The sequence below is a fragment of the Mizuhopecten yessoensis genome, unplaced genomic scaffold (assembly GCF_002113885.1).
Source record: "Mizuhopecten yessoensis strain PY_sf001 unplaced genomic scaffold, ASM211388v2 scaffold1191, whole genome shotgun sequence".
NCBI classification, from domain to species: Eukaryota; Metazoa; Mollusca; class Bivalvia; order Pectinida; family Pectinidae; genus Mizuhopecten; species Mizuhopecten yessoensis.
The window spans coordinates 61,666-85,308 of NW_018403923.1; the positions used below are offsets into that span (position 1 = coordinate 61,666).

At 37.7% G+C, this 23,643-nt stretch overlaps 2 protein-coding genes across 3 annotated transcripts in view; one reads left to right on the plus strand and one right to left on the minus strand.

The window, feature by feature from the left end:
- The first annotated feature begins 351 nt into the window (after positions 1–351).
- On the plus strand, positions 352–20,187 carry LOC110458248 (sodium- and chloride-dependent glycine transporter 1-like). The gene is made up of 15 exons (XM_021509864.1): positions 352–418; positions 2,060–2,177; positions 2,900–3,031; positions 3,880–4,101; positions 5,231–5,375; positions 5,702–5,840; positions 6,328–6,462; positions 6,795–6,898; positions 7,360–7,484; positions 15,041–15,153; positions 15,646–15,777; positions 16,365–16,464; positions 16,913–17,013; positions 17,456–17,608; positions 18,153–20,187. Exons 1-15 carry the CDS (start codon positions 404–406, stop codon positions 18,363–18,365), a joined length of 1,947 nt encoding a protein of 648 aa, XP_021365539.1. The 5' UTR covers positions 352–403; the 3' UTR covers positions 18,366–20,187.
- A 1,110-nt stretch (positions 20,188–21,297) lies between these two features.
- The window catches only part of LOC110458258 (CD109 antigen-like), a 39,549-nt gene continuing 37,203 nt past the window's right edge, over positions 21,298–23,643 (minus strand). For both annotated transcript variants that reach the window (XM_021509884.1, XM_021509875.1), the window contains exons 33-36: positions 23,447–23,600; positions 22,695–22,797; positions 21,835–21,946; positions 21,298–21,355 (exon numbers count right to left, since the gene is read on the minus strand). In XM_021509884.1, the coding sequence (XP_021365559.1) occupies positions 21,846–21,946; positions 22,695–22,797; positions 23,447–23,600 (358 nt within the window). In that variant the 3' untranslated portion in view covers positions 21,298–21,355; positions 21,835–21,845. The remainder of the gene's footprint in view (positions 21,356–21,834; positions 21,947–22,694; positions 22,798–23,446; positions 23,601–23,643) is intronic.

A 23,643-nucleotide genomic window follows, 5' to 3' on the forward strand; every position in this document is an offset into this window, starting at 1 on the left:
TGATGGGAAAACACGAAGCATACAGCAGCCCTGCACCCCATCTGATGGGAAAACAAGAGGCGAAACAGCAACATAACACCCTTTCTAAACACGAAGCGAAACAGAGTTCCCCGGAAGGGAAAGCATTTCCTGCACCGCAAATTTAACGATGTCCTTGTCAAATGCTCTGCAAACATTCCGGTTTTTTTAACTATCATGATGCTGATTTATATCCTTACCTATTTTTTTATATTAAGTATACAGCCCCGATTCAAACAGGTAGAACCTGGTTGGTATCGTCCCTGCGATAAGACTGACCAATCAGCGATCAGAAGTGTGTCAGTCTGTCCGATAGTAAGTTTAAATTCAACACCCGAATTGAAATATTGCCAGTCTGTGTATCGATCGGGATAGACACCACGACATGACGAACCAAAAGGTAGGTTATTATCTTTTGCTCATTATTTATATACATAACCTGTGTATTGTTTAATGGTCAATACTTCTTAATTGATGCATTGTTTCTGTGACACCAGTCGATGCTTTACACCTATTTTTTTAATACATATACCTTTCCGTATCACCTTGCGTGTACATGCGCCCTAATGAATTACATGCAATATTTTCTACCTACGCGCACACGTGGGAACAATGGGTCTTCTACTTAAACTTAAATTGAAATGTGGAATTAAACAATTTACCGAACCATGTTATAATGATTTGATCCGACAGTAAGAAAGTAATTGTAATAAGTAAACCTCCTGATCTCCGTCTGAATTGCACCCATACTCTAATCCTCTATCATTTATGCTGACAACCTGAACGACTGGGGCTATACGGTTGTTACATGTTTGTATTTTAAGTTGTTGTTTAGAACGACTCTACGTCCGTTGTTAATCTTCCATCCTATTAGAAACAAAATTTGAGACCGCAATCGAGCACATGTCTTAAACAAGATGTTCCTCGGGTGTTTAAGTGTGAACTTAACCGATAAAATATGAGTATCTTACCCATGATAACTATAGCGATAAAAACATAATAACCTTACGTTAAATGTTATCTAGAGTGTTATTTGTTCGAGGACAAAACTGTTGATAACACGAATGCCCGGGTTAGCTATGACACACTAGTACGCGGGAGGATATGTTGATGTCACGAATTCAGGTGTACGTTTCTGGCAAGTAATTCAGGCAGATATACAAAAAATGTTTACTCTACAAAGAATTAATAATCTTGTTCATATTTGTCTTAAACCCCAGAGACGAAAAAAGTATTAATAAGATTTTCGCTAGTGTCTGTCAATGCAACGCCTATTAAGACATCAATAACGAGAAAATCCCGACCTTTTTCTAGTCCTGAATGGAAAATTTCTAGCTAAAGAAAACTGACGGAAAATTACCCAAAGGTAATCGTGTATTCCCCACAACATCGCTATGCTATCGGGAGTGCCATACTCTAGATAAGGGGCATTAATCATACGTGGGACTCCCGGTCTATTATTACGCCTGGAATCAGCTGTGTACTCAATTGTCACTTAGTAAAACAATAAAATCTTCAGAGATAGCTGACGCTGTGCTTAACAGGTACACAAATATGTCTTCCCAATTACCCGGTCAGTAACAACCTCAATAACTCTATATTAACCAAGACTTTTGCGAAGCGCAAATTGACTCTCATGCGTCGCTCAGCTTTGGTTTTTTCACTTTTATAATAGTTGTCGTTTTTTCATACTATTTGTTGTGAAAATATTCGTGCATATGTTGTTTACACAAATTTCTTTCAATAATCAATACATGAAATATAGCTAATACCAAACTAAGTGAACTGCCCTGCAAGAGGCCAGCAAAATACATGTTTGAAAGTAGGGAAGAAAGCCTTATACAATTCCGAACAAGTAGAATAATACACGCGGTGCATCTGATTCGTCTTTTCTTTATTTGAGTTTGACTCCATCTTACTGTCGCTAGGGAAATCATTGATGCGTATCCATATACAACACATGACTTCGCCTCCGGTTTTGTTGTTAAAAAGGCTTTGAGGCAGTAGCTTTGCGTATTGATCCTATATTTCTGTTTTACAGGTTGATGAGCGTGGTGCGTGGGGGAACCAGGTGGAGTTCTTCCTCTCCTGTGTGGGCTATGCTGTCGGGCTCGGTAATATTTGGAGGTTCCCTTACCTCTGTTTCAGGAATGGAGGAGGTCAGTATATACTTCATTATTTTTTACCTGATGTTAATGAAATTAAGTGAAAGTCACTGATGAGTTTATATTTGTCGATCGAAATTCAAAAACGAGGGAAATAGATTAGTATGTCTTTGTAGTCACAATTACTGAAAATACTTTGTTTCTCGGACAAGATTGTACAAAAAAGTATTTAAAAATGTATAAAATTAATAACAAATATTTCTGTAGAAGGAATTTAGGCGCTTGTGTCCGGATTTATGAAATAGTAAACAAACAAGCATGATTTTAAAACTAAAAATTGTTATTAGTTTTGGGCGTTTCTGAATATGCATGACCCTTGATCAAGCTTTTGAGAATTTCTAAGCAAATAGAATTAGACTGAAATAAGTATGTCTCTGCGTATTTAAGTGAGGAAACCATAGAATTTAGACCACTACTCACAGGAATAGGTAAGCAAAACAGTCACATTACGCCACATGTTTCGGTAAAGACTCAAAGAACATGGGACACTTACATGTACAACACTAGGACTTTTAAACACGACAATTGTATTTGAAATAGTCTGCCTGTAAATTTCAGTAAAATGTGTCTTCAGGATTCTGTAAAATGTACTTGCATTATTCAGGTAAGGAGTAGCTGCAGTGCTCAGTAAAGTTACATATTCGCGATGAAACTTATTTAAGATGCAGTTGTGAGTATCTTATATGTTAAGCCCTTAATCTCCGTCTGCTTTTCAGGTGCCTTCCTCATACCATACGTGCTCATGCTGGCGTTAGTAGGTTTGCCTGTTTTCTTCTTGGAGCTCGCCTTTGGACAATTTGCTTCCTTAGGTCCAATTTCAATTTGGAGAGTCAATCCCCTCTTTAAAGGTTTGTTTATATCAACGCACGCCTGGTGTTTTAGTCATCACTGTAAACGAAGGTATTATTGCAATGTAGTTATAATATTCCTTTGTACATAAAAGTTATAGAATAAAGCAAGAAAATATCCAATTGGAAACAAAACCGCAGTTCGGATTCAAAATAGCTAAATCAAACTATTAATAAAGGAACACAGAGAGGGACATATACACTACTTGAATGTATACTCGGGGCTAATGTGGCCAAGTGCTTCCTATTTTAATATTCCTTAGTCTGTTCTCTATAGCGTTATTTATTCTCGGGGTTATTTTGAATTTTGAAATGCATACGTACGACCTATAGAAAACTAACGGTTTATGACTCTTTAGTGCCATGGGTGGCGCTATGTCTACTGGCGTTTGAAATGATGACAACCTTTTCCGACTGCCGCCAAAAACTTACAAATTATATCTAAGTACATTTATATTTGGAATGGCAATACCCTACTATATCCGATATATGGGAAGGTTCAGTTAAGAAAGTATAAATGCGTGTGCAACCTAATCAATATTCTTTAAAAAAAAACAGTCGGATATTACAAATATAATTTTAATATTAATGATTATCAAATGCTTTAAATCATAAAGCTTGGTCAGAAAATCGTTAAAACTGCTTTGATGATGATAATTTGTTGATTTCATGGCATGTATTATTTTTTGAAAAGATAATTAGAATCAACTAAATACATTTGGATAGTAGGTAAAGAAACATCATACTTTAAATTCCTTTTCACTTTATCAGTTGTTATACATTTGTCATTTTTGAGAGTGTCTATATCTTTATATCTCTGGTATATGTGTCTATGTCTCCCTACACAGGTATCGGGTATGCGTCCGTGTGCGTGTCCACTATGGTGGCCATCTACTATAATGTGGTCATAGCTTACGCACTGTACTACCTAATGGTGTCGCTGGTCAGTTTCGACAATAACGTACCCTGGGCTACATGTGGCAACTCATGGAATTCCGATTATTGTATCAACAATCTAACACTGATTGAGGACAGCATGAACGCTACTCAGAAACTCAACATCCAGCTAGGTAAGTCATTACTTATTCCAAGACGACTGACTGTTTCTTACGGTGTTCCGGGGAACGTGTCGCTACTTATTTTTTCGATTTTATGGAACGCTATTGATAAATGTGTTATATGGTGTTGCCATGTATTATTTGATGGAAATAGCCGGCATTGAAAATAAAGAGGCGAATCAGAAAAAACGGCTTTGTAATTGTTTGTGATGTCATCATTACAACATGAATGCACATATTCCTCCGCCATCTAAGATTTCGACACTGATTTGAAACTTGCAGCATACAATAAATTAAGATATATCTTAAATTAATGACGAAACAATTATTTTCTTGGCAAAAAAAAAAAGTGCAGGCCCATATTGTTTACATTATTCCCGGATTATTTTAAATGCCTCGTTAATCAAACTACCACAAATCCAGTAACTCATTAATCCATCCACTAATCAGGTAACTCATTAATCCAACTAATACTAATCCAGTAACTCATTAATCCAACCACTAATCGAGCGACTCATTAATCCAACCAACACTAATTCATCGAATCATTAATCCAACCAACACTAATCCAGTGGTTCATTAATCCAACCAACACTAATCCAGTAACTCATTAATCCAACTAACAGTAATCCAGTAACTCATTAATCCAACCACTAATCGAGCGACTCCTTAATCCAACCAACACTAATACAACGAATCATTAATCCAACCAACACTAATCCAGTAACTCATTAATCCAACCACTAATTCAGTGAATCATTAATCCAACTTCCACTGATCCAGCAACTCATTAATACAGCTTCCACTAACCCAATGACTCTTTAATCCAGCCACTACTAATCCAGTAACTCATTAATCCAACCACTACTAATCCAGTAACTCATTAATCCAACCACTAATCCAGCGAAGACTCATTAATCCAGCCAACACTAATCCAGTTTTTCATCATCCAACAAATGCTTACTGAACACACTGGTATTGTTATGAAAGGTGATTCAGTAATCGAGATGTCCCGCAATTCAGCCACTCTTGCATTGAATAGGTGGCTGAATTTTAAAGACTTATTATAATAGATCAAAATTACGTTGCTATCAGATCACTTTTTGCTCTTCTTAACATTTTCCCCAAACTGTTTGCACAGGACGGATGAACGTGTCTTGCGTAGAGAATACCATCACGAATTATGGACTGCCGTACGAGAACCTCACCTACAACTTCGTCAAAAAGAATCTCACGGAGTGCAGCTACGAGAGCTTATACAAAACATCAAGCGAAGAATATTTTACGTAAGTAATCAATGCGCAAAGCAAACGAGGCAGTATAAATTGGTTAGGAATTTTTAAACAACATAGATCAGACACAAACCTGCTTTTCGACTAATATAGCACCATTAATATTACAACAAGAACCAAACACTGTCATCAGCGTTGTCGTTGAATGATAAAGATGTTGTAAGCAATATGCATGCGCACACTTCTTTACAGGGATTCACACGCGCTTACACGGAATTTACAAGAAGTAAAACCCGGAGGATGGTGACGACACAGTATGGCCGGTTGGAGAAGTAGCGCCGCCGAGGAGAACATTAATGCATTTCGCCCTCTGTTTACAGTAACTTTGTATTGAGGCTGAACGAAGTTGACAACATTGGAGGTATTGGCGAAATCAGCCCCAAATTGACAGTTACTCTGCTTATAGCTTGGATATTCATTTTCTTCTCTTTGATGAAAGGCGTCAAATCTTCCGGAAAGGTTGGTGTGGTCACATTGTATTCATACGCCGACAGCTTGCACACTCCCTGTTTCGTACCATTGTCCACTGGCGATCGTGTTAGTGAAACCTCTGTTTTTCACCATATGGCACATGCATATATTTGCACGCTCAGTTTCTTTTTATCCTTTCAAACAACATCCAATCATACAGAATGCACCTGAAAACCGCCAAATCTAAGCTGGAGAACACGCAGGGGAAGTATCTAAGTGACATGTCTTACATTTCATTTTGTTGGTATTTCTACCTCTTGTCGGTCACATCCTCCCTGCAGAGCAGAATAAGAGTCATGGTTTGTTTAATGTAGCTGATATAGTGCTATTTAAAACGCCGAGCATTAACAGAGGTGACGAGGGCTAGCATCCTCTGTATCCAGTACAGATATATAATATCAAATAAGGGTTTTTTGGTAACTTTATAATTGTCATGTCTATGTGGTAATTGACATTTTTCTCTGTCGTTTTGCAGGTCATATATTTCACAGCCACCTTCCCATACTTGGTGTTGGTCATTTTGTTGGTGAGAGGCCTTACGCTCGAAGGATATAAGAAGGGGATAGAGTTTTATATTATTCCTAAATGGGAACAACTCGCCAATCCGAGGGTATGGCTTTCGTTTTAGTACCAATAGATAAGAACAAAGACAGTTACATCGTCGTAAAATACAATGTCCTTAAGTATAATCATTATTATTCCAAAAAGCCTATTGTTGAACTATACAAAAATAAAAATAAATCATCAAGTTTGAATGATGTGTAAAGAAATATTGCATTCTGTTTATATAAAGTCCATGATATTTTCTGTAGTTAAATTATACTGTATGGGAAACAAATTCTTCTGACGGTATATCTCAAAATGTAAAAATGTCGAGTATGTCAACGTTGTTCATTAAACATCTGACTGTTTTAACAACAAATCGATAAATTGCTGTTACAGCCGTGGATTGATGCCGCCAGTCAGATTTTCTACTCTTTAGGACCAGCGTTCGGAAGTCTTATAACGATGTCCAGTTATAACAAATTCAAAAATAACTGTTATAGGTAAGTGAATAAATGAGGCGAAATCTCAAGGAGACATGAATGTTGATTTAAATAATGTTCTTGTTTGAAGTTAAAGTTTCGTATAGATGGGTGTATCAATACTTTTGACATTGTTTAACGCGGATATAATACTAGGCAAACATCGGTCTAAGCAGTACGTTCAAATATTTCTCTGGACGAAGGCTTTCTGAACGTTTTTATTTTTAGTATCTGTTGAATGTAAGTCGAATGTCAATGTACGATCGGATGTAAATTGATAATTACATGTGATAGGATTCCTTAATGTAAGTTTATTAAAACGTCATTGACTTGTTATACTTTATACCGATGAGGCTTATATCTGGAGAAACGGTGTAAGGAAAGAAATAAACAATACAAAATACAGTTGTATTGTCATAATATGTTTTTATTAAGCATAGAGCAGCAAACTAAGTAACGTTTTTGGAAACTTTATTTTTCAGGGACGCCATTTTGGTCGCCACAATAAACTGTGGTACGAGTGTATTCGCAGGTTTTGTGATATTTTCCGTGCTGGGATTCATGGCTCACATTACCGGCAGAGATGTCCAGGACGTCGCCACCAGCGGTCTGTACCTTACAACCGGTTATAATTATTGTCAATAGGTCACCACCAGCGGTCTGTACCTTACAAGGGTTATAATTATTGTCAATAGGTCACCACCAGCGGTCTGTACCTTACAACGGTTATAATTATTGTCAATAGGTCACCACCACCGGTCTGTACCTTACCACGGTTATAATTATTGTCTAGGGATCACCACCACCGGTCTGTACCTTACCACGGTTATAATTATTGTCTATAGGTCCCCACCACCGGTCTGTACCTTACCACGGTTATAATTATTGTCAAGAGGTCACCACCACCGGTCTGTACCTTACAACGGTTATAATTATTGTCAATAGGTCACCACAACCGGTCTGTACTTTACAACGGTTATAATTATTGTCTATAGGTCACCACCACCGGTCTGAACCTTACAACGGTTATAATTATTGTCAATAGGTCACCACCAGCGGTCTGTAACTTACAACGGTTATAATTATTGTCAATAGGTCCCCACCCGCGGTCTGAACCTTACAACGGTTATAATTATTGTCAATAGGTCACCGCCACCGGTCTGTCCCTTACAACGGTTATAATTATTGTGTATGGGTCACCACCACCGGTATGTACCTTACCAGTGGTTATAATTATTGTCTTTGGGTCACCACCACCGGTCTGTACCTTACAACGGTTATAATTATTGTGTATGGGTCACCGCCAGCGGTCTGTACCTTACCACCGGTTATAATTATTGTGTATGGGTCACCGCCACCGGTCAGTACCTTACCACCGGTTATAATTATTGTCAATAGGTCACCGCCACCGGTCTGTACCTTACAACGGTTATAATTATTGTGTATGGGTCACCGCCACCGGTCTGTACCTTACAACGGTTATAATTATTGTGTATGGGTCACCACCACCGGTCTGTACCTTACAACGGTTATAATTATTGTGTATGGGTCACCACCACCGGTCTGTACCTTACAACGGTTATAATTATTGTGTATGGGTCACCACCACCGGTCTGTACCTTACAACGGTTATAATTATTGTGTATGGGTCACCACCAGCGGTCTGTACCTTACAACTGGTTATAATTATTGTCAATAGGTCACCACCACCGGACTGTACCTTACCACTGGTTATAATTATTGTCAATAGGTCACCACCACAGGTCTGTACCTTACAACGGTTATAATTATTGTGTATGGGTCACCACCAGCGGTCTGTACCTTACAACGGTTATAATTATTGTCAATAGGTCACCACCACCGGTCTGTACCTTACAACGGTTATAATTATTGTCAATGGGTCACCACCACCGGTCTGTACCTTACAACGGTTATAATTATTGTGTATGGGTCACCACCAGCGGTCTGTACCTTACAACGGTTATAATTATTGTCAATAGGTCACCACCACCGGTCTGTACCTTACAACTGGTTATAATTATTGTCAATAGGTCACCACCACCGGTCTGTACCTTACAACGGTTATAATTATTGTGTAAGGGTCACCACCACCGGTCTGTACTTTACCACCAGTTATAATTATTGTCAATAGGTCACCACCACCGGTCTGTACTTTACCACCAGTTATAATTATTGTCAATAGGTCACCACCACCAGTCTGTATCTTACCACCGGTTATAATTATTGTGTATGGGTCACCACCACCGGTCTGTGCCTTACCACCAGTTATAATTATTGTCAATAGGTCACCACCACCAGTCTGTATCTTACCACCGGTTATAATTATTGTGTATGGGTCACCACCACCGGTCTGTACCTTACCACCGGTTATGATTATTTGTTATGGGTCACCACCAACGGTCTGTACCTTAGGACCGGTTATAATTATTGTTTATGGGTCATCACCATCGGTCTGTACCTTAACACCGGCTATACTTGTTGTGTAAGGGTCACCACAACCGGTCTGTACCTTACCACCGGTAATAATTATTGTTTATGGGTCACCACTAACGGTCTGTACCTTAACACCAGTTATACTTGTTGTGTAAGGGTCACCACCACCGGTGTGTACCTTAACAACGGTTATGTACCTTACCAATGGTTATAATTATTGTGTATGGGGCACCACCAGCGGGCTGTACCTTACAACGGCTATAATTATTGTGTAAGGGTCACTACAACCGGTCTGTACCTTAACAACGGTTATTATTATTGTCTTTGGGTCCCCACCACCGGTATGTCTATACTTGTTGTGTAAGGGTTCACCACCACCGGTATACACCAGTTATACTTGTTGTGTATGGGTCACCACCAACGGCCTGTACCTTACCAGTCACCACCACCAGTCTGTACCTTACAACCCGATATAATTATTGTCTATGGGGCACCACCAGCGGGCTGTACCTTACCACGGGTTATGTTTATTGTCTTTGGGTAAACACCACCGGTATGTACCTTACCCGTGGTTATGATTATTATCTGTGGGTCACCGCCACCGGTATGTACCTCACCAGTGGTTATAATCATTGTCTTTGGGTCACCAGCACCGGTCTGAACCTTACCAGAGGTTATACTTATTGTCAATAGGTCACCCCCACCGGTATGTACCTACCAGTGGTTATAAGTACCTTACAACGGTTATAATTTTTGTGAATGGGTGACCGCCACCCGTCTGTACCTTACAACGGTTATAATTTTTGTGAATGGGTGACCGCCACCCGTCTGTACCTTACAATGGTTATAATTATTGTTTATGGGTCGCCACTAACGGTCTGTACCTTAAAACGGTTATAATTATCTTAACAACGGTTATTATTATTGTCTTTGGGCCACCACCACCGTTCTATACCTTACAACAGGTTATAATTATTGTCTAGGGGTCACCACCACCGGGCTGTACCTTACCACGGTTATAATTATTTTGTTTGGGTCACCACCACTGGCATGTACATTACCAGTGGTTATAAGTACCTTACAACGGTTATAATTTTTGTGAATGGGTGACCGCCACCCGTCTGTACCTTACAACGGTTATAATTTTTGTCTATGGGTCACTACCACCGGTCTGTACCCTACCAGTGGTTATGATGAATGTCGTTGGGTCACCACCACAGGTATGTACCTTAACAGAGGTTCTAATTATTGTCTATGAGTCACCACCACCGGTATGGACCTTACCATTGGTTATAATTATTGTGTTTGGGTCACCACCAACCGTCTGTACCTTAGCACCGGTTATAATTATTGCCAATAGGTCACCCCCACCGGGCTGTACCTTACAACGGGTATAATTATTGTCAATAGGTACAGACCGGTGCAGGTGACCCATACACAGGTACAGACCGTTGGTGTTGACCCATAAACAATATTTATAACCGGTCCTAAGGTACAGACCGTTAGTGGAGACCCATAAACAATAATTATAAACACTGGTAAGGTACAAACCGTTGGTGGTGACACAAAGAAAATAATTATAGCCACTGGTAAGGTACATACAGGTGGTGGTGACCCTTACACAATAATTATAACCGTATAACCGGTGGTTAAGTATAAACTGGTCGTAGAGAACCATAAAGAACAATTAAAACCGGCGATTAGGTATAAACTGGTCGTAGAGAACCATATAGAACAATTATAACCGGTGGTAAGGTAAATACCGGTGGTGGTGCCCTATTGACAATAATTGTAACCGGTGGTAAGGAGACCGGTGGTGGTGCCCTATTGACAATAATGATAACCACTGGTAAGCTACAGACCGTTGGTGTTGACCCATAAACAATATTTATAACCGGTCCTAAGGTACAGACCGTTAGTGGAGACCCATAAACAATAATAATAACCGTTGTTAAGGCACAGACCGGTTGTGGAGACCCTTACACAACAATTATAACCGGTGGTTAGGTATAAACCGGGCGTAGAGAACCATAAAGAAAAATTATAACCGGTGGTTAGGTATAAACTGGTCGTAAAGAACCATAAAGAACAATTACAACCGGTGGTTAGGTATAAACCGGTCGTAGAGAACCATATAGAACAATTATAACCGGTGGTTAAGTATAAACTGGTCGTAGAGAACCATATAGAACAATTATAACCGGTGGTTAGGTATAAACCGGGCGTAGAGAACCATAAAGAAAAATTATAACCGGTGGTAAGATACAGACTGGTGGTGGTGACTGGTAAGGTACAGGCCGGTGGTGGTGGCCCATAGCAAATAATTATAACAGTTGTAAAGGTACAGACCGTCGGTGGTGACCCATACACAATAATCATAACCCCTGGTAAGGTACATACAGGTGGTGGTGACCCAGAGACAATAATTATAAACACTGGTAAGGTACATTCCGGTGGTGGTGACCCATAGGCAATAGTCATAACCACTGGTAGGGTACAGACCGGTGCAGGTGACCCATACACAACTGGTAAGGTACATTCCGGTGGTGGTGACCCTTACACAATAATTATAGCCGTTGTAAGGTACAACGGTTATAATTTTTGTCTTTGGGTCACAACCACCGGTATGTACCTTAACACCTAATTATTGTCTTTGGGCCACCACCAACGGTCTGTACCTTAAAACGGTTATAATTATTCACCACCACCGGTCTCCTTACCACCGGTTACAATTATTGTCAATAGGGCACCACCACCGGTATGTACCTCACCAGTGGTTATAATCATTGTCTTTGGGTCACAACCACCGGTATGTACCTACCAGTGGTTATAAGTACCTTACAACGGTTATAATTTTTGTCTATGGGTCACCCCCAGCGGTCTGTACCTCACCACTGGTTATAATTATTGTTGATGGGTCATCACCATCGGTCTGTACCTTACAAGTGGTTATGATTATTGTCTTTTACCTTACAACGGTTATAATTTTTGTCTATGGGCTACCACCACCGGTCTGTGCCTTACCAGTGGTTATGATTATTATCTTTGGGTCACCGCCACCGGTCTGTACCTTACCACGGTTATAATTATTGTCAATAGGTCACCACCACCGGTCTGTACCTTACAACGGTTATAATTATTGTGTATGGGTCACCTGCACCGGTCTGTACCTTACAACGGTTATAATTATTGTGTATGGGTCACCGCCACCGGTCTGTACCTTACCACGGTTATAATTATTCACCACCACCGGTATGTACCTTACCAGGGGTTATGATTATTGTCTTTGGGTCACCACCAACGGTCTGTACCTTAGCACCGGTTATAATTATTGTTTATGGGTCACCACCACCGGTCTGTACCCTACCAGTGGTTATAATTATTTTCTTTGAGTCACCACCAACGGTCTGTACCTGTGTATGGGTCACCGCCACCGGTCTGTACCTTACAACGGTTATAATTATTGTGTAAGGGTCACCACCACCGGTCTGTACACTAACACGGTTATAATTATTGTGTAAGGGTCCCCACCGCCGGTCTGTACATTAACGCCGGTTATAATTGTTGTGTAAGGGTCACCACCGCCGGTATGTACCTTAACACCGATTATAATTATTGTCTATGAGTCACCACCACCGGTCTGTACCTTAAGACCGGTTACAATTGTTATGTAAGGGTCACCACCACCGGTCTGTACATTAACACCGGTTATAATTGTTGTGTAAGGGTCAAAACCACCGATCTGTACCTTAACACCGGTTATATTTTTTGTGTAATGGTCACCACCACCGGTCTGTACCTTACAACGGTTATATTTATTGTGTATGGGTCACCACCACCGGTCTGTACCGTACCACCGGTTATAATTGTTGTGTAAGGGTCACCACCGCCGGTATGTACCTTAACACCGATTATAATTATTGTCTATGAGTCACCACCACCGGTCTGTACCTTAAGACCGGTTACAATTGTTATGTAAGGGTCACCACCACCGGTCTGTACCTTACTACCAGTTATAATTATTGTCAATAGGTCACCACCACCGATCTGTACCTTACAATGGTTATAATTATTGTGTATGGGTCACCGCCACCGGTCTGTAACTTACAACGGTTATAATTATTGTGTATGGGTCAACACCACCGGTCTGTACCTTAACAACGGTTATGATTATTGTTTATGGGTCACCACCACCGGTCTGTACCTTACTACCAGTTATAATTATTGTCAATAGGTCACCACAACCGGTCTGTACCTTACCACCGGTTATAGTTATCGTCTTTGGGTCCCCACCACCGGTCTGTACCTTACCAGTGGTTATAATTATTGTCTTTAGGTCAACACCACCGGTCTGTACCTTAACAACGGTTATAATTATTGTCTATGGGTCCCCACCACCGGTCTGTACCTTACCAGTGGTTATAAATATTGTCTATGGGTCACCACCACCGGTCTGTACCTTACCACCGGTTATAATTGTTGTGTAAGGGTCACCACCGCCGGTATGTACCTTAACACCGATTATAATTATTGTCTATGAGTCACCACCACCGGTCTGTACCTTAAGACCGGTTACAATTGTTATGTAAGGGTCACCACCACCGGTCTGTACACTAACACGGTTATAATTATTGTGTAAGGGTCACCACCACCGGTCTGTACATTAACACCGGTTATAATTGTTGTGTAAGGGTCAAAACCACCGATCTGTACCTTAACACCGGTTATATTTTTTGTGTAATGGTCACCACCACCGGTCTGTACCTTACCACCGGTGATATATTTTTTGTAATGCTCACCACCACCGGTCTGTACCTTAACACGGGTTATAATTGTTGTGTATGGGTCACCATCGACGGTCTGTACCTTTACACCTGTTATAATTATTGTTTATGGTTTTCTATGACCGGTTTATACCTTAGCATCAGTTTTAATAACTGTTTATGGTTCTCTATAACCAGTTTGTACTTACCACCGGTTATAATTATTGTGTATGGCTCTTTAGGACGAGTTTGTACATAACCACCGGTTTATAATTATTGTTTATGGTTCTTTACGACCAGTTTATACTTAACCACCGGTTATAATTGTTCTTTATGGTTCTCTACGACCGGTTTATACCTAACCACCGGTTGTAATTGTTCTTTATGGTTCTCTACGACCAGTTTATACCTAACCACCGGTTATAATTGTTCTTTATGGTTCTCTACGATCGGTTTATACCTAACCACCGGTTATAATTGTTCTATATGGTTCTCTACGACCGGTTTATACCTAACCACCGGTTATAATTGTTCTTTATGGTTCTCTACGATCGGTTTGTACCTTACCACCGGTTATAATAATTATTCGCAGGTTAGCACATACTCTTTTAATTATATTTTAACAGAACATAAAACTCAGGTGACGCTTTAAATATGTTGCTCTGATCAGCATATCGTAATGAGTATCTTATACATAATATATGTATACATTAATTAAATGTTTACGAATGCAGTGGAAAGACGTTTTGACAAAATGTGCTGGTAGTTGACCATGCGCTGCTATATTTCTCAAGGCCCTAGGTGGAAAGCAATGTGTAACATGACCAAATATTTGCACCGGGGGACATTTATTTTCAAGTATATTCAATGCTATCTCTACGGTCCCTGTATGGGCTTTTCTTTGACTGCTGCTTTCAACGACTTTGTGATTCCGTTTCCCCTTCAGGTCCAGGTCTTGTTTTCATCGCCTATCCCGAAGGCATTGCCAGAATGCCGTTCCCCCCTATTTGGGCGTTTTTGTTTTTCTTCATGTTGCTGTTACTCGGAATGTCTAGCCAGGTAATCCATTTATTTATCTTACAAAATGAAATCTATTTGCTTATCTTCAATCTTTGACAACTTATGAAGTTTATTTAGCTTTAAGTATTAGTCAGGGCGCCTTTCTGAATAAATTATTACTTGTGTCGTTTACATCAGACAGCTGGTTGTACATTTTTCAAATTTAATTTGATCTTTAAATAAATGAAAATGCCACTCATACTGTGACAGAAAAATACGGAAATGTCGGCAAAACCAGAAATCAAAATGGATCAAACTAAGTAAAAAAATATATATGGAAAGAAGAACGCAATAAAAACATTCAAGGAAAATAAGACCATGTGTTCTGAAAGGGTAAGCGTCTGTTGGAATTCATCACTTGACTTTGCTTATATTGTTTCTGTGAGTATTTGCTAAGTTGAATTTTACTTTATAAAACTAATTATAACACTTGTTCTATATCAAATAACATTATATGTACCAGTGAATTTATTTGGAATGTTTCTTCTACAGTTTGGTATGGTGGAAGGAGTTATAAGCGCTCTCTCAGATGAATTTCCTGGTGTGCTACGCAGATATAAAACGTACTGGGTGTTTTTTGTGTGCATGACACTTTTTTTACTGGGACTAACTAACGTCACTCAGGTAGGTTCTTCGGTATGTGTGTGTGCGTTATGAGCTTTATGTCAGGATCTGCAAACGTTACTCAATTAGGTTCATAGTTTTGTGTGTCTGTATTACGAGGAACTCTCTAACAGTACCCGGATATGTAATGGTGTTGTTTGTATGTGGCAATTGTATTGGGACTTACTAAAATCACTTAGGTAAAAGTGCTATAGATCACTGATAGTTTTGCACAGACAATTTTAACGCATACATGATTCTCATTCCTAGCTCAATCACTCAGAGCAATGACAATCATTAATGTTTGTAAACTGTCCATGACCAACGTCTCTTAAAGATTGCTGCTTAACAGGTTTGTGTTTATAGTCATTGTTATTTATATCATATAGTTTGAAAATATCGTTTGTTTCCCTTCAGATTTAAGCAACTTTTAGCGTCTGTAGTGTCTGGTATGATATCGTCAATGTTACTCTGTAAACCACCATTGCTATACACACTCTCACCATAAATTGATGTGTATGGCAGAGTTAATTATGTTATGTTTTTGATAGCGAGGTGTCACTTTATATGTACAGGGTTAATCATGTTTGTATCATCACTCTGTGTAGGGTGGTATATGGGTACTAACATTGATGAATGACTACTCTGGATCATACGGGATACTGTTCATTGCCTTTTGTGAGCTGGTCGCCCTTATGTGGTCCTATGGTAAGTTGATGCCACTGGCTGGGCAATCTCACTCGGTCAATGACAATTGTTGTAGCAGTTCAGAACCAAATGAAATAATAATAATATAATCAAGCGCATAGTATTCGCCTAAGCTTGTTATCTATTATTATGTTTTGGTCTTGTAATGTTTTCCTACCTGTTATAACTCAAATCATCAACTATTTCCAATAGCTAGCACAGTGATAGAAAAAAATACACAATTTGTCTAGTAACGCATAAGGATGCAGGGAAATTATTCTCAATTTAACAGCAACTAATACTTCAACTTAATGTGAATTACCTCCCTTCGTTTGATACTTTCTGTTGTGATAAATGATTTTTTTTCCAAATGTCATTATTTTTTCTGCAAAGATGAAATGTAAGCAATTGACGTTATATTTGTTTTGATGTTTTGCTTTATGCCTCACGAGTTAATATTTGTATTTAGGCTTGACTAATTTCTGTGATGATGTTGAAATGATGCTCGGATTCCGACCAAACATCTTTTGGAAAGCTACCTGGACCGTCATATCACCCCTCATTGTTCTTGTATGTATATAGCTTCAAATACTACCGATTTATTGGAACTATGATATAAGTATTACAAAATAAAATTTCTGAAGTTTACATATAATGAACAATATTAAAAGAATATATATAATTAAATGAATAAAACAGATAACAACAATATAGTTCTATAAACAATATATATTGTCACAATGTAACAGTACGTTCTATAATGCTTCTACTAAAATTGATTACTTTGAATGATAAGCAAGTAAAGGGTGTATTCTTTATTAAGTTATAAAGTGCTTGAAAAAAGATATCCATTGCATCATTATTTATTTATGAATGTGTACAACTATTGAAATTTCATTAATAAGCAAGTAACTGTTGTATTCATCGGCAAATAAATACACTTATATCACAGTGCCATATGGTTATACATATCTTTAGGTTGATTAAATCATGCATTGGTCTCTTTTTCTAGGCGATCATGGTGGCATCAGTGGTAAAATTCGTGCCTTCAGCATATGGTGATTATGTGTTCGAGGACTGGGCACAAGGTGTCGGCTGGGTCCTGGTGGCTATTCCGGTATTGTGTATCATCGTGGTTGCCATAATTCAGCTTGTAAGATATGGGGTAGGTACTTCCGAATAAGGAAACATTTATACATTAAATAGTTGTTTAAGTATCGTAAATATCGATAGATAATGTTTTTAAAAGTTATGTTTGATTTACGTGATTACCACGTTGATTTCTGTTGCTTTAAGAATATTGTTAAGAACATTATGCAATTAAAAATTGTTTTGGTTGAGCTATTTAATTAAGCAGTTTTCACTCTATCTCCGATCGTAGTTTCAATCATTTGACGGCAAATATTCTTTGCAAATGCCACATGGTTTCGAGAAAAACACAATGTTTCGCCTCTGGGTTTCTATGGGTGTAAAGTTTGTCTTTCCGTGGGTTTTTTCCACTCCCTATGTTTTGTGGTATCAAGTCTAAGTTAATGCTCTGGTGTAATGTCGTATGTATTTTCTTTGTTCGACGCCATTGTGATAACTGTATTATTTGTATTGATTTGTGGAACAAATACGTTCAAGGGACAGTGTCATGAAATACGTTCAAAACGAGACCCGATAGTTCATCATGACAATGATTAGCTATCTACATTTCAATGTTGTAGGGGTTTAAAGCAGCAACGACACCTTTAGATTCATGGGGGCCGGCAGAGGAGGAAAACAGGACTGGCCGATACTCCAGTGCGTTTAAACGAGCTAATAGGGACTTTCACGTAGCCGATAATAACGGATACGTGTCAGAAGAGCATTTGCCAGAGGAGAAGAACGGTCACCCTCCAGTGGAAATGACTGAGATCACAATGGACGAAAAAATGTAAAATATGTAATGAAGGAACATCGACAGTCAAGTTATCTTCATTTACCCATCCAGGCACAAACAGAGGGTATAACACACATTAATAAAGACAGTCACAATAGATTACTCAAACTAACCAGTACAACGCGTAAAACTACCCACAAGTCCATGAATATCAAGTTACCATCACAGCCGGGTAAACCATTTGCACAACAACTACAACCACAAAATAATATCAACAGTTACCATCACAGCCGGGTAAACCATTGACACAACAACTGCAACCACAATATAATATCAACAGTTACCATCACAGCCGGGTAAACCATTTACACAACAACTACAACCACAATATAATATCAACCGTCAACATCACAGCCGGGTAAACCATTTACACAACAACAACAACCACAATATAACATCAACAGTTACAATTACCACAACCACAGTATAGACAGGTACCCACTTAACGGGGTACCACCTGCACAGCACGACCATCTAAAAAAAAGACTACGAGTTTATGAACATGATATTGTTGATATATATACATGGACTCGAAGGTGAAACGAGCGACGGAAGTAATGAATGTAGTAAAAACAAAGACTGCATTTCACTGGCGAGTGGACAAAGTGATGACCACTTATTTGTGATAAACTTTTCATGGATCACATTACCAGAGTGAAAAATATGATGCCATAGATAAAATGTGCTTGTTGGTTTATCTTTGCAGAAGTGAGACCTTCATTATTCATCCGCATTTAGACCTTGTAAATGAACAGTAGCATATTTAACGGTTAATTTGAATTACAGAAGTGTTGGTATTGGCGTTCTAACGATATAGCTGATGTGCCTAACCTTACGTAAATCATTTTTGTGTGACTTTTTCGATGATAGCTCAAGAATTGTGATGGCACGCTTAAACTGTTTTCACGAACAAGAACTGCGACAGTGAATTTGTTGCAATAAGATGGTGTTTGCTATTTTACGTAAAGCATTTGATTCCGTATTTAAATTGTTCAATTTATATAGAACATTGCTTTACTTTAAAATGTCTTTTTATCTGATATTAATTAATATAAATGTGCAATTAAAAGGCATTAACTTTGTGAACATGGTACTTATTGTACTTATTGTAAATAGTCCACTTGCTTTTTTCACTTTTCCATTCTATAAATATGTATTTTTTTATTCTAAAACATTTTCACTATTTAAAGTAGAATAAGGATTCTCTCCCACTGCACTGTTGTTTTTTTCGCATGTACACTTACCTCCCCTTAATTTCGTTTTAGATATAACTGTAGCATAGTTGGGTGAGGACACTTCTTTGTCTAGGTGGCTCAGTCGGTAAGATAAATAACAATCGGAGGTCGACGGGTCTAGCTCCTTGGAATGTTGTTGATTATATTCTGTGCATTTTATATTTATCATTTTGCATAAAAGTCCATAGGGTATGGTTTTCTTTTCAGTAGTGGTGTATCTAAGCTCTAGTCTTGCTATGGATAGAAACAGTTTCCGATGCGTATTTATACTTTGTTGCAGCGTAACGGGGAACCTTAATATATAATATATCACTATGAGTTTTATAAAAAAAATGTTGTTTATTTATAAATATTTATGGGTGGATATATGGGTTTGTAAATAAGCAAATCGATTCATTCTTAGTATATCAATGCAATTTATGTACCCACTTTCACCCATTTCTTACTTGTTTCCGGCAAAAAAGACGTATAAAATAATACAGGTAAACCTACAAACTTATTTCATAATATCAAGGAATAGAAAAAGCGTTCCAATGTAGTTTTACTGCATTAGCAACGCATCTAAAAATAAACTATTCATTGAATGATTTTTGACAATTGTGTTTTCAATTCTCAGCATTGACAAATTGACTAGACACATTGCAAATGTACGGTAAAACAATGTAGAAAATGATTTTGAGCGTGAATAATATTATTGCTGATAATGGGAGGACTATTACAACACTGGTCTTAGTAAGATACACGTCGTCTTCTTTTTCCAACTATGTTATAGAAAACTTGTCAGGTATGATGTTCTGAAAACAATTTTTTTGATAAAAAAAAATCCCGTAAAGTTTGGTATGATAATTAATTTATCCAGATAACGATACCAGGTATTCACCTTTAACGTGAATATACTAGCTGGTATAGTTATCAATATAAAAAGTGCACTAACGTCAGTATATATGACAAAGAATTAAAAACAACTAAATTTGATAAAACACAATTTTATTATCAACTGTCAGTCTTATCTATATATATATATTAACATAAAGTAAAAACATGTATTAAACGTGACAAACACTTCTCTTACTTGTCATTATGAACTTTACATAGATAAAACTGTTTAATGTATCGTGTCTAACGATGAAAATGAAATGATAATTGATAATGAAACGTGAATGCTGACAAGATATATTTAAAAAAATCACATTGTCACAAGAATGAGTGAGTCATCTATAACGTATGATAACCATATCTTTACAAGTCATTATCACGTCGTCCCGAGAACGGTTGCGTTATTTACAACGTATATTAACCAATTTGGAATCCTTTAAATCCCTTTCTCATCGATCGTTTGACAAGATTCTATGTTTTTATGAATAATATGAAATGTTTGTAATACTAAGAATATAAATCTTATGACATGACGTGAAATCTATTGCAAATGTTTTTCTTTTTATAGACGAACATGTTTACAAAATGTATGTATGTACAAACTAATTACAATCGCCTTTGATGTATTGTGTGAATTGCTATTTGACATGTTTATATAGGACGCTGCAGAGCAGTTGATAGATGTACGTATTGAGATTTCCCTAAACCTAAATCAAAATAGGGAAAGTATTATAAAACTAATATACCACTGCGTCAAATATATCAACATGGGTAGAAGGTAAACAAAAATGGCACTTTTTTGTGTCACAAAACGTTTTCCACTTCTTCGGTTTGGTATTGCGTCACTACGACATCGTGCAAAGTTTTCATCAAATGCCTGTAACAAAAATTACGGCATTGCTTCAAAACTCCATTCACCTTTCACATATATTGATTGTTCACTACGAAATATTACAATCGATGCATGACTTTGACAAAATGTATCATCAACCTTCACAATCATAAATCTAATATAATATTATCATACGTTAGTGGTGTGAAAAATGTTTGCAGAAACACGAACAAATCCACAAGCTATATGTATAAATTATATTTGTATTTTAGATAAATGTTTGGGAACCAATACTAACGCGGAAAATTTCCACATACCCGATCATTATGAAGAGTCCGACGAAAATATTTCACACGCGAGAATATCCATACACTTTTACGGTATGACTTAGAACGTAGATTATTATGAGAACAACAAATTATCGTGTAAGTGCATGCAGTGGCTCTATTCATTATGTTAATCATGAGCCAGAATTGTTGTTTCTTTATATTTCGATTACATTATCGTTGGTTTGAAAAGCGCACCTGATTTTCACCTATGGCGAGCCTTTCCGTTTACAGAAACAGTTTTTACAGACATCACAGACACCAGACTCAGCCAGAACTTGAGACGCATAGAATGTGGTCGATTGTTTACCTAGGGAAATACAATGATAAGTAAAGTGAAATATTTGTACAAAATAGTTTTAAAACAAATTTCTTCATTGGTACACACGTAACATATTTATCGAACGTTCAATAACAAAAGGTATACGCTAACAATGGAGCAAAACGAGTTACACTTCTTAACTCGCGTTTTAACATACATATATATATATATATATATATATCGATATAAGTATCGAAGTACTAGAAATGCGAGATAAGGATACACCTTGTTAACAACTTGTTATTTTTTCGATACAGAAAGACAAAAATTAAATGTTACTGCATCATTTGCCCTTTTTTTCTATATTAGTGTTCCGAATCATATGTAATACAGATAAAATCAAATTTCCTATAAGTGTATATTACAATCTTCTTTGCTTTTTATAACTGTATAACGATATAAATTTAAATATTCAATTATCACTCGTTTTACGATAATCATATACCAATAAAGTTTCACCTTTTTTTCACTTGTGTCATCTTCTTATATCGAAACAAGTCTGCGTGCAACTGTTCTTTACACTTGTCATAACAATAACATATCGAACTAACACTATATAACACCGTTCCCACTTGTATATGTGATATAGATATACATTGTATCTATTATTACGCTGTATTTTCCCATGTTTTAATACTTTTAGTAATCACCTACCGTTATAAGTCTATACGCAACCTTACTTACTCGTGTCATAATTATCAAGTATCAATATAAGTCTTTTTTAAACTGTACTTACTCGTGTCATAGTAATCATATATCCTTATAGGAGCAGGTTTCTGTTCAGCCACCATATCAACCCTCATCATGTATATACTGACACACTGGGGCTCTGCGTCGAACTGAAAATACACATAAGAACATTCTGTAGTTACAGACAGTTGGTTTCTATAAGGTTTCAGACATGTGGTTTCCATTATTATAACAAAAACGTATTAACAGATAAAATACTTTATATCTTAATTTAGAGATTTTCTTCAGTTAAATGAAGTTGTGCGCAGAACCTCATCTTTTGATGACAAGTATTTAAGAAATTTCAATATCAGTTCCCATGTTTGGCACACCAAAAACAATCAAACAGCTAATAATCTGTCATAATAATATTGCCACAATATGGTCTAGTGAAAATACTTTTTGCATAAAAAAATCTGTTGAACTATATCCAGTATCCAATGTTTGTCTCTTAACGATTTGATGCCATTGTTTGATAAACGACAAAAAAAGTGTTCCATTCCATCAAATCAAGAAAAAACATTATTATTTTGGGGTTACCAGGTGCAGTTTGCATACATCCTTCCAATTAATCTCATTCGGGTGGCTTTCTGAAGGGCAGCTGTATATTGCTGTCTCGGTTGGACGCCCATGTGCACGCATTTGAAAGAGCATTGGTAAACACATACAAAATACATACTATTGTTCACTTTATACATTTTGGTATCTTGGGGCAGTCCTGATCACATACCGACAATGGAATAATAATGGATGGCATACCTGATCAAAATAAAGAACCAGTCCTCTAGCAGCTTGTTCCAGACGTTTGTAGTCTGGAGCCCTGTCTGTATTTAATGAGTCCACATCTGGCGCCATACCGCTGGGGTACCCGATCTCTATTATAGACATTCCGCTTGCACCCTTCCTCATCCAACTGTGTAAGGAAAAGATGATTGATAATTATATATTTTGATGAA

Coding starts and splice junctions, on each gene's coding strand:
- LOC110458248 (XM_021509864.1), top strand. Junction 5,376..5,701: donor TCAAGCGAAGAATATTTTAC/GTAAGTAATCAA, acceptor CTCTGTTTACAG/TAACTTTGTATTGAGGCTGA. Junction 16,465..16,912: donor CGCCCTTATGTGGTCCTATG/GTAAGTTGATGC, acceptor ATTTGTATTTAG/GCTTGACTAATTTCTGTGAT.